The 16,128-nt window shown below is 36.6% G+C and overlaps 1 protein-coding gene across 4 annotated transcripts in view; it reads left to right on the top strand.

The window, feature by feature from the left end:
* Window positions 1-1,265: 1,265 nt before the first annotated feature.
* LOC106151440 (lethal(2) giant larvae protein homolog 1) overlaps window positions 1,266-16,128 on the top strand; it is a 25,804-nt gene continuing 10,941 nt past the window's right edge. For all 4 annotated transcript variants that reach the window (XM_087005099.1, XM_087005098.1, XM_087005097.1 and 1 more), the window contains exons 1-9: window positions 1,266-1,452; window positions 1,601-1,719; window positions 2,127-2,224; window positions 8,054-8,135; window positions 8,473-8,591; window positions 11,513-11,659; window positions 12,934-13,006; window positions 15,180-15,263; window positions 15,986-16,112. In XM_087005099.1, the coding sequence (XP_086861225.1) occupies window positions 1,618-1,719; window positions 2,127-2,224; window positions 8,054-8,135; window positions 8,473-8,591; window positions 11,513-11,659; window positions 12,934-13,006; window positions 15,180-15,263; window positions 15,986-16,112 (832 nt within the window). In that variant the 5' untranslated portion in view covers window positions 1,266-1,452; window positions 1,601-1,617. The remainder of the gene's footprint in view (window positions 1,453-1,600; window positions 1,720-2,126; window positions 2,225-8,053; window positions 8,136-8,472; window positions 8,592-11,512; window positions 11,660-12,933; window positions 13,007-15,179; window positions 15,264-15,985; window positions 16,113-16,128) is intronic.

The following is a 16,128-nucleotide window of genomic DNA, read 5'->3' as shown; positions in this document are numbered from 1 at the left end:
TTTAACAGTATCCTGTAACGCCAAACCAGCGGTAATTCTAAACTTAATTCCCTTTTTCCTTGCCGAAGTAAGCCTACCGGTCGGTAATTTTAGAAGATAATCACACGAGAGACAATTTATCAAAATCGTCCAGATGCATGGTCATTGAAAAAATCATTTGATGGAAAACGCTTTTCACAAAAATCTCTGGTTGGATTTCGATGTTAAACTAATATGTACCTACTCCGTAATAGAATTGAATTAACCACAAAGACAAAACCGGGCCAGTGCACAGAAAAGCTCAATCAAACCCATTTTAAAAGCTAAAAATAGATATTAGGCCTAATCCGAAGTCTATTGAATCGAAGCCTATTTTGCGTTATAGACCTTATCGATGTTTTAAGAAAAACGTTAATTTGGCATATGCGTAAAATTACAAAATAATAAAAAAAGTATAGGAATAGGCCTAAATAGATAAATGAACAATTTCACCTTAATGTGAATAAACGAGATGTTAACAAGAGTGCCGTTCAAAAAGTTACATTATAATGTGTGTTTCTGATATCCTAAATGGCCTTTGTATCTAGATGATATATCTGATCTGCTCTGACGGTGATAGCCTAGGTCTACGTAGGCTAGGTCTACGTAGGCTACATGTAGGCCTACGCGAAGAATTACATATTTTATGGTCTCTCCTGCCATTTTAAAAGTATTTTAAGTCAAAGCAAAGTCAGTTATCAGCAAAGTTCTCTCGCTCAAACATTTTTGGAAATAGGCCTTTTATGACATATAGCCCTCGGTTTCTAAAATGATGATAGTTAGCAGGCCCATTTGTATGAAATGCAGGCTATGGCAAGGTTTTGCATTTTAAAGATTTTTTAGAATCTTAAAAGTGTCAAGAAAAACTGAATTGGTGAGTTATTTTTCACAGATATTTCCATATAAATGTTAGTTATATTTTAAGATATTTGTTTTAAATAACATAAGATGTAGGTCATAATCGCTTTTCATTCTTTTTTGCGTTTACAACGACACGTGCATCACATGAATGAAAGCTACCAGAGTCGTTTGATTGGTTTATAATGACATCATAAAATTTGAATGGCCACGTGATCGCACCTGCTACCGTCCATGTATCCTTGACCTATATGGTAAAAAAAGTAGTTCGTATAATGTATCCACATAATCAATGTAATCAAAGCTATGACGGAATAATATACATAATTTCTGTGCACAAAATGTATATATTATAGCGATTTTATGGAGAATACTGTTGATTATATGAGTGAATATTTGTGGTTTACCCGGCATCACGCGCATGTGCATCATAATTATTGAGCACTTCGGCTATATCATTTGTTCCTTGTGGTACAGGCGGGGATCTGAACGGTGAGAAGGGAGTAGCTGTATAACTAACCAAATTCTCGCAACTCCCCAGGGGATTTTGCAAGTTTTTCTGCAGTATTATTACGGGTATGTACAAATGATATTGACTGTAAATTCGCTTCAATTTCTAAAGCTGCTAACTATGGAAACATTTATTTATATTGGACCGTTCCATTGTGAAGGGAGACCCGACTTTCGTAAATACACACGCTGACCGGCTTTCTTTCTTTTCCAGACCCCTAAACCACAGAGATGTTAAAGTTTCTGCAGAGTAAATTCGGGGGTCGACATCACTCCCACAGGGAATCTGAAGCAAGAATCAAGCTCCAGAAGGAATTGTTTGCATTTAATAAGGTAACGGAAACCCCATGCGGGCCCTGTCTCAATGCACGCGACACTCCGCGGCCATTCTATTTGACTTGAAAGCTGTGATGAGTCATCAGCAAGCTGTGTCAGTGTTGTTTGTAAGGTGTGAGATTGTAACGCGTCTGTCTGGTTGCCGGATGATAGACTATTGGATAAAAGCGACACTTTTTTGTTGTCTAGATCAGGAAAATGTGTCGAAAATGCTTGCACCCGCCCTTGAAAGAATTCAAAACATTTTTGTTTTGGTTGACTGAAAGCAGGTCACTTGAAATATGTGCAAAATACATCTTGCCAGCATAAGTCCTTCTAGACATAGAGAAGTTTAAAGTTCATCAAGCTGTTCTGAACATTTTTAAAATGTATTTTGCCTACCATTTTTTTATTCCTCTGTTTAGTGTACCTCTCATGGATTTCCGTCTCATCCAAGTGCACTTGCATATGATCCCAAGGTGAAACTCCTGGCCATTGGCACCAAAAGTGGGGAATTAAAAGTGTATCCTTTGTGAAATATATCTCATATATAAGCATTGTTATACTTAGGTACTACATTTTTGTTATGCAAGTTGAAAACTTAATTTTGCAATTTTTATTGATTCATCATTATATTTTCTTGTCAGAAATTGAATTGGTTCATCCATTTCTTCAACATTTTTATATGACTACTTGAGCAAGTTATGGTGACGTGGTTGCAAGAACTCCATACATTATTTACCTGGGTTGGTCTTAAAAAGATTTTTATCTTATCATAAAAGGCATCATGTGCACAACAAGGGTCTACTGGTCAGAAATAACGTAACTTGCCAAATTGGGCTTAAGGGTTTAATATGATTTATTGTCGCAATGATCATATAAACAAGTCAAGGCCTCCTTTTAATTTTGCTGTCAAAGTTGGAAGACAGAGAGGTTAAATTTGAATTGCAAAGAGACCAATTAGTGCCGCTTGATAATTGCATGCAACACATGGTTATTTTATTTCCTCAGTCAATTTCCATACCTGTTTGCAGGGCCTGTAATTGGTATTTAATTGTTTAAACCACTGGTCATTTAAAGTGGACCAGGAGATAATATCTGCCACAGGCAATGTAGAACTTATTTGCATCAGGTATATGAAATTGGCCGATGAATGAATTGCAGAAGGTCTTCCTTCTTTGTGAACTTCATTCCACTATTTTATTGTATTTTACATGGTGTATCCTGTTTTTAAAGAGGGTTGAATGTTTTCTGGTTAGCTGAGTGGGTAATTGTGGGTTAGGATAGGTATGAGGGTTTGAGGTTGTAGATTCACTCAAACCATAGGCAAATGCCTTTCCGATTACAGTAATAAATCCTATCCTGGTTATTTTAAAGATGGTCATAGTGTGTGGAGCAAGTAGCTAGATTTCTACCACCATAATCAACTCCTACGACAGGTAGAACATGCTGATATAGATGAAGGATTGGAATGCCCTGTGACAATACCATTAATGGCAGTGTGAATTACCCTTACATAACCAGAGAGGTGGGCTGCCCTTGTTATTCCATTGCTGTGTCTATTTATTACACATTCTTCCCCCCACATGTTAGCAGAGTCGCTGCCACCAGAAATATTTCTGTTATGTGTCAATTGACAGTGGTTCTCTTGTGTCCTTGATACCCTACCCGTTATATTAGAGCATTGGTAGCAACCCATAGTCATTGATAGGAATGTACTCAAACTGGTAAAATTGCCAAGATGTTGTGTTGTTGATTAGTCATATTTATTACTCATATTCAATTGTTTTCCAGAACCACCTCGATGGTGGCATTGTCAATAGGGCTAAGTGGTGGGGGATAATAGATAATAGGTTCAGTATACCATACCTCCTCTGGCTGCTATCTGGATGCCATGTGATTATGGTGACTACCACGTTTCATAGCCTGGTTATCAAATGTATTTCATGTACAATTTCTCATTCAATTTGATGACAAAATAATTTAAGGGACCTTAATTTTTATTTCCCAGTACACATTTGTGCTGTGATAGTCTAAGAGTAGTCACCTCCCGAACAAAGAACCAAATAAGTGTTCTTTTGCATGTTGTGTCCAGTAGCAGCTGTCTCTGCACCAGGTGTGCAGGACTGCTGATTTTATCACACCTGTGTTGCGCCTGTGCTACTTAGTGCCAACAAACAATATATTTCCAGTGTTGATTTTTGAACGGGAAAGTGTAAGATGATAGGATTTATATATACTCTATTTTATAATTATTTGATTAATTTTGATCAATTTTTGAAAATGGAATTTGCTACATTTTAAGAATTGTATAGCATTCTTTTTTATACCCTATTTAAATCTAACCTGAGGAGACCTTTTATTTAATTTTTTCTGGAAACTTTTCCCCTACTTTGTTGTCCTCTCCTACAGACCATTCTTCACAATGTTGTGAAATCAATGGAGAGGGAATGTTATAGTAATTCTTTTAATTCTTTTAAAATTTTGGTTTTTGGCGGTTGAGCAAATAGTATAGCGAGAATGAGGTTACCGTTTGTGTAGCTAAAGTGCATTGTTGTTCCTCATTTACCTGTTTGCTTGTTTATGTTCTTCCAGGACTGTTTTCTTTCAAAACTGGTTCTGAGTTTGTCCAGTTCCAGCCAGACTAATGTTGTTGGATGCAGTCAAGCTGCATGAGTCAGTATTGTTGCCAGTCCTTACATAAGCCTGACAAAGCCATATATAATGTTAAATAGGAAGCATTTGAAGTTGTGCATACAAATGTCTCGGTATTTCACCACAAAATAACAGCCCAAATTTGCTATTTTGTTTTTGTGATTTCTTAAACGGATTGACATTGGTTTTGTCAGTGTAGCCTGTAACAATAGAAACGGATGGGGAGTCTGAAATCAGAACATGAGAAAGATAAACTCCTTGTGAACAGCCTCTGTGGCACACACAGGTGTCAACTGTAGCCCTTAAGTTGTGTACAAATGAGTCATAGCCAGGTATGAATCACAGGTAGTATTGATTTGCTAAGTCGTCTGCTCTAAGTCTGGGCTTTGAGCACTTCCAATAAATAACCGTCTGGACTTGAGCTAGTAAACCAGCATGATAGCTGCTTAACAAATACCCCCTACTTTTCAGTCAAAATAATTTTTAGGCCAAACCAATGATAAAATGGTGAAATTTACCCAGCAGTGTTTGATTATCTTTATGGAAGTCAATTTTTATCAGCCTAAGAGTAAATCTTGTATTCCACCATCGGCTCAGACAGCCCAGATGAGAGTGACAGTGTTCACAGGGGTCAGGAACTTAATATATCATAAAATCAATACTAATATCTTAATCCTACTCCACTGTTATCGAGGACCGGGAAGGTAGTGTTTACCTATGACCTGATAATAAGAGGGTGTTTGACTCCTTTTTTCAGAGACCCACTTTGTTTAATGAGTTAAGTTTTTGACTGCTAACCAATAAACCTGAGATGAGGTGACTTTTTTGTCCATTGTTTAGATTTTCTTTAGGGTAAAGAATTGTTGACATTGGTTGGAATTGCCTTTCGGTATATTTGAGTGTTTGTTAGTTACTAATGCTCATACAGGCAAACTAAATGGGGGTTAAATTTAACAATGATGATATTTGATGTCCTTAGAGAGTGAACAAAGCTATCTGACATTGGTTTGGAAATGGCTGGCAAACATCTTTTTGGAAGTTGACAATAATTTGTTCTACATGTGGTTTTGACTAATATTTTGTCAACATTACATGTCTGATCTTATTTCAGGTCGTAAGTTTCATCTACAATTGGGCATTGCTCTGTACATATACAGCACTTTAGAGATTCAAAAGGAGTATCAAGATAGGAGGGATGTTTATTTCATCTTGCTCAGCGCTTTGCTAATCCGTACCGATCTGTATTTATTTGCACTTTACTAATGTAAATTGCTGTCTTGAATCGGAGATTATCCTTGTCTGTCAGGTTATCCCTTTGTACAGAGAATATTTACCTTGTGTTAAATAGGTACTAGAGTTCATTGATTTCTTTTCTACCAGTCAACTTAACTGATAATTATAGGTTAGTATTAAGTTTTATACATGCCATTTGCCATTGTTTATGTGCACAAGCTATTTTGCAAATCAAAGCTGTGCGAGCAGCAGCTTACCATTTTTCACCACTGTATAATAAACTTTTGCTTTTAGTTATGTTTAGTTTGTTTCATTTGAAATAGTTAATTTTGGCCACATGGCTTTTAAGATAGATATTGTAATAATAGTACTTTTTCCATTATAAAAGTACTTTTTAGGTCCAACTCTTATCAAATTGTAGTGCCTGGACACAGACTGTAGGATTTCAGTAGATGAGATTATGATGCCATTAACTGGCTTTAAAACCAATTATGTATGTATTGTGGGAAGTGACATCGATTCCTTTTCCATGCTTTGGATGGAAGATGTCTACCTTCAGACATCTGTGCATCCTATATTGAGCAAAGCACAAGGTGTTCTGTGTATGTGCAGCTTGGATAATATGCCTTCTTTAGCGTTATTCTTCCATGTCAGTACACTTGGTTAAAGTGCTCAGTGTAGCTGGCAGATTGGGTATGAGCCAATGCATTTTGTTATGAGAGTTAAAAACTTGGAACAATGACACACATTGGCTTTTATTCCGCAACAGGAGATGGGGGGAAATCTATGCCGCAGGCCTTGATTACTAAGTTTTGAGAGTAGATGCCCTCATTGGTAAATTTTTTTCACTAAATGACCAGATTTATTCACCAGTGATTTTAATGTCAAGTGTGAAAAGGGGTTTCCTCTGCGATCTCTATTGCGGTGAAGCTGTCCAACAGTACTACTCTTAAGAGAGCAGCTAAATCTCACCACTGCTACTTGTTTTATCCTTAGCATGTGGGTGGATCTTCTTGGCCTTATCAGCTCTTGGAAGTACTCTCTTGTATGCCTTACTTGATTTAAAAAAAGAAATGCTGTGCATATTGATCCACTTTCTTCCTTGTTGTTTCCATTCTCCCGGGGGGCTTCTGACATTATGAAGAAGGTGGGTGTGAAAACCCAACCTCATGTAGCCTGTGTGTGGGAGTGCAAACACAGCAAGAGCAAATATAAATGATCAGATTTCATTATTGATTGTGTCTGAAAATCATGTCTGAACATCTCATATCTGTCCTACATATTGGATGTCCACCTCTCCAATATGTCTGTTGCTATTGCCGACTTTGCAGGTTTTCTATTCATGTCATATATCCTTTGTAAATAAGTTGGCTCTTTTAAAAGTTTTCCTGACCCACTAATCTGTTGCCAAGGACAGAAGGTGATTGATGTGAAAATAAACTTAAGTTTGAGATAGGTAGTTGCTGTGTCTGGATAAGTGCACTCTTGAAGTGTGATTAACAGACAGGCTTGTGTAGTCAGGGTCTTGTTGATCTCCAAGTATAATGTAATAAAAAGGCAGGAATGATCCATCAAAATTTGAACTGAATATTTTAAGTTAGGTCTGTATTATGTCTGCTGAAGTAGAATGATCTTGTTCGCAGACATTGGATTAGATATATAATTTGCAATCCTTATATACATCTACCGCATTAAATGATCTTCATTTTATATTCCTGTGGAGGTAGACTGATCTTGCTTTAAAACTTTTAAGCAAATGTCATGGAATATTATGTTTAAGTCTTTCACTTTTTTTGTCTAGGTGACCTAAAACCATCTGTTTAGGTAGATCAGTTGGTGCTATCCATTGATTTGATGAAAAGAAATCTAGTGAAGAAAAAGCATTTCCACAAAACCTTAAGTAATAAGTTAATGTTGTCATGTAGTGTTACACTGTCAGGCCTGCTGATTTGGTGTGTGGGTTACATGGTTATGACAGTTACCTGATTGGTTCACAGCATTACCTCGGTACTCCCAGCTGCGTTTGAAATAAATGTCAGTGTGCTCTCTTTGATAACTTGGAGGAGCAATTGGCACTCATGCAACGGTAGGATGTATGGACTCTTTCAGTCTACATAAATCATCCTAACATTGACTTCTGTTATTCAATGTTCTCACCGAGGGTACTTTTAATCAGTTTTTTTTTTGAGTAATTGACTGAGCGTGAGCAGCAGAAACTTCAAATTACGGATGTCGGTGAGAGTACTTTAATCTTCCTGTCTGATTTTGTTGGGTAAAAGTACATATGGTCACTTTTTATGATCTTGTTTTTATTAATGCTTATTTTCATGTGGTTTAAAAAAAAGTATGCATCTGTTGTATGGCATCAGTCTTCTCAGAATATTATCTTTTATCGCAGAATTTGTTCAACAGTATTTAAAAAAGTTTTTTGGGAAAAGTATTTTCCTTGACCACTGCCCCTCAGATATGGAAGCCCTGGAGTAGAGTTCTCTGGACAGCATGCCACTGATGCACCAGTCACCCAAGTACTCTTTCTACCTGGACAGGTAAGTTAGTCAATATTTAAAAAAGAAATATTGTCTTTTCATGTTTATAATCTGGTGAAGTGGACATGTTCATGCTTAATCTCTAACATAATCTGCCATTATTGAATGTTTTAACCAGGTTCTTGAAACAGGCTCCCTGGTTTTCGTTGATGATCTCAAGTGATTGAATGATATATAGATTTGTTCTCTTGTTATTTACACTAATAAATTTTTGTTTCTTGACAATGCTTGGTAAATAACCAAAAACATCCAAGTTATTTGCTAGTTGGTGACCAGACTTGATTATGATTCAATATTTAATTTGACTACAGTTATGGTGATTTTCTGTTCTTTCCAGGCTCGTCTCATTACCCTGTGTGGTGATAACACCCTCCACTTGTGGGAGATCAACATAGAAGAAGGAAAATCTCTTCTGCAGAAAGTTAGAACGTTTGACCAGTTTGCCTCAGATGGAGGGTAAGCATAGGCCTTTTACAAATAATTGGGCAGGGAAAGGCATTTTCTCGATTAAAAAAAAATGACCAAGTGAAGGTTGGCAGTGAATAAGACATGTTTGTACGGGGTTTTACAGAACAAGACTTTGAATTTGATATATCATAATCAAGATTTGGGAGTTAATTTGTAAATACATTAAGATATGGATCTTAAAAAAAGAATGCAGTTCTCGTGCTGGCTGTTTTTCCATGTATAAATGTCAATTAAATGTTGTTTGTCTCAAGTGCAGTAAACCTTGAATAGTTATCTCCATTTTTTATGGACTCCTCCCTTAAAAGAGATAAGTAAATACAGTTTATGTTGGATGCAGTAGAAAGGAAATCTTGCCTGATAAACCTAAATCAGTAAACATGGACCAATTGATGCCTTGTTGAAGTACATTAGTGTTCAGCTTGTCTATGAGGTTTCAGTTTTGTTAATTCTGTATTTAAGTTTGATGGTCAGTGGTCATACATTTTTCTCTATGCACAAGGCTAAAGAAGTATTTTGTCATTATTTGTTGTGACAAAGAATGGGTTCTTTCTCACAGCATATTGTTTATTTTTTGAATAAATCAATTATTTTATTACCACAAGATGCAGCATAATTCAAATTAAGTAATGTCAACTCTGATAGCATTGAGACACTATGAACATACAAAATTTATGTCCTGTATATCTATGTATACGTAAGTTGATACTGTGACTATATATGTGTAGAATTCTCCACACAAATGAAAAGATACAGGATGTTTTTTTAAGACTGTACAGTTATGTCTGAATATACTTATGAATGGTAGTGCACATCTGTGTGGGAGTTTGGGCAGCTTTAACTAATCTAGATCTTGATCAGTGTGTCCTTCATATAGCACTTGTATTACTAGCATACTTATAGTGGGTGTAGTATGGAAACCTCGACTTGGCACAATAATTGTTCTGCGAAGTGGTCATTTCACAAAGCTATGATAAAGTACCATACCTTTTGGCATAGGGAATGTGGTTATTTGTGGAATGTGTGTACAGACATCTTCAGAGTACAATGCTAAACAACTGAATTATATAGTGTAGATAACATCACAATATCCCACCATTCTGCCTGCAAAGTAGAAGAATACTAAACGATTTAATTTGCCTCAAGGCATTTTAGCATCATATTACTTTAATGAATACACATTTTTTTTACCAATATTGTTGATACGTGTTAAATGGATTTTTACTCAAAAATATTTTTAACAATTTGACTAAATATCAACTTTGCAGTGTGGATCTACAGTTCATACCCAGCAGTCACGAACTGCTTTTCATTCCACAACTCCTGTTAATGTTTCCTGTATTCATTTACATGGATGAGGATTAGAAGCTCTTATTGGCATGCATGTAATGCCATATTAGAAAAAAAATGGCCTGTTTTTCTTGTACTGCAAAGACCAGGCATTTATTAAGACAGTAGTAGAGTGATAACAAGGTGGAAGAGGCTTTCAATTATGTGGAGTGATCTTTGCATGTGTTCAGCCCCAAGCAACTTATCAACATCAGTATGATGCTAAATCTGTCTGTTTGATACAAAATTGGCTTGAAAAATGCTTGCAAAAGTACTTATATGACTAAAAAAATTGATAAATCCCTGAGTAAATGTTTTTGCTAAACATATGACGAAGTTCTAATTCGTCCATATTTTACATTTAGAATGAAACTAATATTTTGTCACATGGCAGATAACTGGATATAAGTAAAATCTCTGTGGCCATATGCTGTACAGTAGCCAGCATAAATCTTTGAGATGGTGTATGATAATCAGTCATGTGATGGACCTGCCAAGTGAAGGCAGCACTGATAGGGGGGGAAATGAAGATTGAAGACCCTTCATAGTGAGCCCCAGCACTGGAACAGATGCACTATTGATTCCCTGCTACCTGTGTTTATCATGCTGTGTCTGCTCTCCCATTGCCCAGACCACTGGCATGTTCTTACCAGGTTTAACAAAAAACCTTGTTAAGGTCCAACTCCTAGAAGCAGGTGCTTGATTACTATAACTTCTGCTATCCTGCTATAGCCACCAACATTCAGTGTGTCAACCATTCCACTCATATATCAGGGCTTAAAGATGGGTTGATATTTAATGAGTGCTTTTAGAAGGGAGTCCAATTTTAAGTAAAACCTGATGAGAATTTTTTCATGTATGCCACACCATGCTCTATTTCCCTACAGGTTTGCACATGGTCAATTATCTGTCTGGCTAGTAATAATGCTCTTGAGAAACTCCAGACAGACCCCTGCTAGGTGCAAATTGTTTAAGTAATGAGGATAAGGGGAGATGTCAAGGTGAGAGGACATCTGACCCCTGGGCCTGGTTGTTCTATATAGGAGGGTGTGACTGAGCTCAGCTGGGGTTAAGTTACACACGGAGTGTGGTACTTCAAAAGTGGAACGGCTTTAATCTGATGAAAACAGCAGTCGATTTATCAGGGCCCTGGATATTTTATGAACATAGTTTTTTGGTTAGGTTGGGTTTGATAACCCAACACAGTATTCATTGATAAATTAAAATAAAAGACAATAATGATAATGAAACGATCATTATAAATTAATTGTGTGTGTGTGTGTGTGTGTGTGTGTGTGTGTGTGTGTGTGTGTGTGTGTGTGTGTGTGTGTGTGTGTGTGTGAAAGAGAGAGAGACATGTAGGTAGTAAAGACCACTTCTAATACTTTGAGTATTGAGTATTATGACCATGGATCCTTGACCAATTACAGTATAATTTATATGGGCACAGAGCTGCATAAAACATTCTAGATAGAGATTAGTGGTTTTTAATGCGATAACCTTGTTGGCATTTGGCCTGATGAATTAAAAAAGGTTCAATTTGATAAATGGGATGGTTAAAGATCACCGTTTTCATTTTACAGAAAGCTGAAGACCGTGTCATCTTGCTGCTTGACAGAGAATGGAGAACAGTTGTTGTTGGGGACTGAAGGAGGCAATATCCACTTGCTTGATGTCCTGTCCTTTAAGCTGCTCGACCATATTATTTACCAAGATGTTGTCATGCAAAAGTAAGTAAATTGTATTTAAAAGAAGAGAAAGAAATCTGCATGACTGGGTGTCATGCATTTACAATTTTGAAAAAAAAAATTGTTAATTGTTTGCTTGCATGAAAACAATAGGGCCTATCACAGCAAACAAAACATTAAAGCAAGTGAGAACACCACCAACAACAAAAAAACATGGCTAACCTTGAGGTCATGGTTTTCACTTTCTAACTGACTATGGTTTTTGTTCCATTTGAAAGCTATGCCTGAAAGCATTTTAAAACATCTGGCAGTAAACCTACGCCCAGTTGAAACTGTGACATTCACATAGTTCTATAGAATGAAACATTTATCTTTGGGGAAAAAAATATTACAACAAGAGCTGAGTTTCAGGGTGGTAGTATGTCATATTAAATCATTGTTTTCTATCGGCTAAGGACTATTTGTAATCCACTAAATGGCTGTATTGGTTTCTCTCTCCAATGAGTAATTTTCCAGATGTCATTAACTTCTATTGAATTTTTTTTCTCTGGTTTTTGTGCTCAAAGGCAGCATCTGGCCTCTCTTCAAGCTGCAAGTGGTTTTATGATCATAATTCCTTTTTTTCTTTTTAAAAACATATCTGCTAGCATTTCCTGCCACTGAAGAATGTTTGAGTTTTGCCCACTGGGTTTGCGAAGGACTAATAGCTTAACTAAGGATGTATTTTCACACACATGCTGTTTTAAGTATTTGTATCCTAGATGTAAATGCTTTAGATCCAAATATGCAATAAAAAGTTTGAATTAATATAAGCTGTGGAATTGAGGGGAGGTCTTCGTGCTATATGGTTACAGTGGCAGTATAGCTACAGCTTATTTCATGTTAATTTAGGATAAGTATTTTCTTAGCCGTTTTTGTTATCTCGAAGTATTGCATCTTGACATGCTGATAAAATGTGAGCCACCCCACCCAGAAACTAATAGGCTTGCTCTTTTCTGGGAACAGACATTGAAAAAACAGAAAACAATGCAGCCAATTAAGAAGTGAAGAACGGTTAAATGAAATGATGAAAATAAATAACGGGTAGTAGATACTTAAGGAATACAAAGACTTTTTGATGGGCAAGAAAAAAATGCATACCAGATGCATTCACATGGCCTTTCAGTTGTTTCAGAGGTCAAACCTCACTGTTATTGACATTTATTCTTTCAAATAAACTGCATTTAGATTGTGTGTAGTGTATCTTAAAGGGATTGCTGTATCATTTTATCTGTTTTCATTCCATTTAAATGTGAGCATTTGTTTCTATTTCCTAGTGTCCCAGACGACTTCAAAGTAAACCCAGGTGCCGTGGAAGCCATTGCCCAGCAGCCAACTGATCCTAACAAGGTAAACTCCCAGACATTTAACAGTGGTATTATTGTGCCAGGATTCTTGGCAAAGTTAAAAGGATCTTTTTAATGTTATCGTATTATTTGGGTACATGTAAAGCTGTAAAAATTTGAAGGAATGTTGATATCAGTGAAAGGTGTGTTGTTGTTCCAGGCACCATGGCACTACCAAGGACTTTTTTTTGTAGATATTATTTTGGGTCAAGTTACTACTAACCTGGATGAGCTTTTCAAAACTTCAATCTTTGATACACCTCTTCATCTATAGCAAAAAGTAAATGTAAATTTGCATTCTTTAGACGGCCGGATGGTTATAGTGTTCTGTTAATGTGTTCTGTCTTATAAAACCTATCACCGTGTCTGTGTAGAATAGATTCTGAAGGGATGTGAGATTTCTGGACAGGAGCAGGTCTGTGGTTTGTATTGGTGTGGTTGACCTTGTTCCAGCTTGATTGTGTTAGGTTACCCAGCATGAAGGTGCTAGTGTTTGTAGGTTTAAGCTGACCCCTAAAATACTCTTCTAGCCTTGAAGCAGGCTGTTGCATAGGACTCTAACTTACATATAAGTTCTTCTTGTTATTTCTGAGTAGTCATTGAACTCTTCAAATCAAACCTTGCTTGGTTCAGCCAGCAAATGAAATTTGATTTTGACCACTAGATAAAATACTGCCATATATTATGTCTAACTTGGCCTTGACTTTGAATTCACTTTAGTTGATTCGTTTTATGTTAACTTTACAGGGGTATTAATTTAGACTGCCTCAAAATTTCACTTTAGTTTTGATATTTCTATGCTAAGTCACTGACTTTTGTTCTACCAAATCGATTATGATTCAGATTACTTTGCTAAAGATACGTAATGTTATTTACCTGCGACCTAGACCAGGTAATTAGAAGAGAAAGAAAATAATTGATTTTTGTCTCGATTACCTTTGTGTGGGAGGGTAACAGCAGGAGATTGTCGGAGGACTGCGTTACCAGATTGAATGCTAGAAAAGATGTGTGAAATGTTCACATGCAAGTGCAATCGCCTGGAAGGGACAAGGATGAAAAAATTGCTTGCATGCTTGGCAGTTTTGTGGTGGCTGTCAAGTCCAGTGTGATTTACTGCATTCCCCAGTGGGCTGCAAACAGGCAGATAATGACCCCTCTCCGACATCCGCTTACCCAATTTTTCTCCACACCAGCCGTTTTCATTTTTTTCCCATATGAATATAGGGGAATTAGGGTAACCTGGTTAAAGCATCATTTCCGTATAAATTGGTTTGTATTGGCCTGCCAGGTGCTTGAATGAACTAAAATTCTGTATTCTATTGTAAAACTGACTGGGGAGTCCATAAATTGGCTATTCACGATAGAAAGTACTAGTAGTAAAATTCATGGCCCTGGGTCTCACTATCTATATGTTAGAGAGGGGTTGTGTTTGCAGGGACTTCAGGCATTCATGAATATCTTCTTGCGAATGAAACGCAAATGTAAAGCCAATTAGAGGCTCTAAAGAGATTTGGAAAATAGATTATTTTCTGCCTCTTCTGCTAACCCATAGTGAAATCCATTTACTGCAATCTCTTGAATTGACACCAAGTGAATCTGCACATATGCTGAACTGGGTGTTTTCTATAACAAAAATTATCTAAGGGTACCTGGCTTCCACCTCCGGGTGTATATTTCTTTGTCATTTGGTGATAGTTATTGCATTATCCAGTGCTTATTCTTTAACTCATACTAATTGTGGTATCTCAGCCTTTTTACTGGAAAAAGAAAAAAGATGTGCATTTGGCAAAGAGATTAGAGATGGATAAAAAGCCCAACAGAAAATTTGAGTGAAGAGGGAAATAATTGATCTTCTTAGACTCCCCTTAAAAAAATTACTAATGGTTAATTTGACATGTTATGTTCTTAATGTGTGAATGTTTTTACCCAGAGGGAAGTATACTCTCAAACATCATTAGTAAGGGCTTGAGAAACCAATAGCTTCTTTGCATTGTCTGTTCTGGTATTGATGCTGTGTGCCATGGGGCATCCTGATATATATGGGAATATTTTCTCAGCTATACAAATGTAATAGGGAGTTGTATATAGGGTGATATGAAAATGACTAACATGTGTCATCTACCAGCATTTTGTGCTAGATAATATAATGGTACTGATTTGAAAAATTTAACTTTCAGTTTTTGATTGGGTACAACAGAGGTCTGATAGTATTGTGGGACAACAAGGAAAGCAATGCAGACCAAACCTACAACACGACCCAGGTAAGCAAGGCTTCTGAAATATAACACAATATGATAATTAAGGAAAATATTTTTTACTATTTCAAAGCTGAGATCTTCTTCATAGCTAGGTTTATTTAGACTGGAAATAGATATTGCTGCTACCAGATAATCAGTATGTGCAGGCACTCCACTTCTATCATATCCCAGAATTTCAAAAAAAAAAAAAAAAAAAAAAAAAAAAAAAAAAAAAAAAAAAAAAAGCAAGCTAGTGATCCCAGTTGTCTATATCTGGTTTGAATAACTTCCCCTTGTGAGCAGGCCTTTTGTGGGAATGGGAGTATGGTGTTGCTTGGTATACTGAAATATTGTTTTAGCTAAGAGTTTTCTAAGTGACTCAAAACCCCCACATAAATTGTACTATTTTTGGCTGTTCATCAAAAAGCAAAGTGGCATTTGTTTCAGTTTTTTTGAAGTAATAAATGGACATTTTATACTTTGGGATGATTAGGGCCAAGGTCTCTCAGACATTTTTCGAATTGATGCATAATTGTTACATTAATTCATTTTCAAGGCTTTGATTAATAAAATTGCTGTTGCTGATTCTTAGCAGTATTAGGGTTTTCAGTATAAGTATGAACACAGTGGCATACATAAGATAGGAATGATCCCCTTCTACAAATAGGCTTAAATATTTTCTTGAATCCCCGATGAATGTTAAATGAGGATATGAAATGCTTTGAAATAACCCATTTCTATTGAAGCAATTGGAGTCTGTTGCTTGGAACCGTGATGGGGCGACCTTCATGAGTGCGCATGCTGATGGCAGCTACATTATTTGGGGAACAGATGACTCCACCAAACCAAAGGAGCAGGCCACTACACCATATGGTAGGTGCTGTGACTG

Source organism: Lingula anatina, chromosome 2 (assembly GCF_051362555.1).
Source record: "Lingula anatina isolate TDL-2025a chromosome 2, LinAna3.0, whole genome shotgun sequence".
Taxonomy (NCBI): domain Eukaryota; kingdom Metazoa; phylum Brachiopoda; class Lingulata; order Lingulida; family Lingulidae; genus Lingula; species Lingula anatina.
This window is presented reverse-complemented; position numbering and strand designations above follow the sequence as displayed.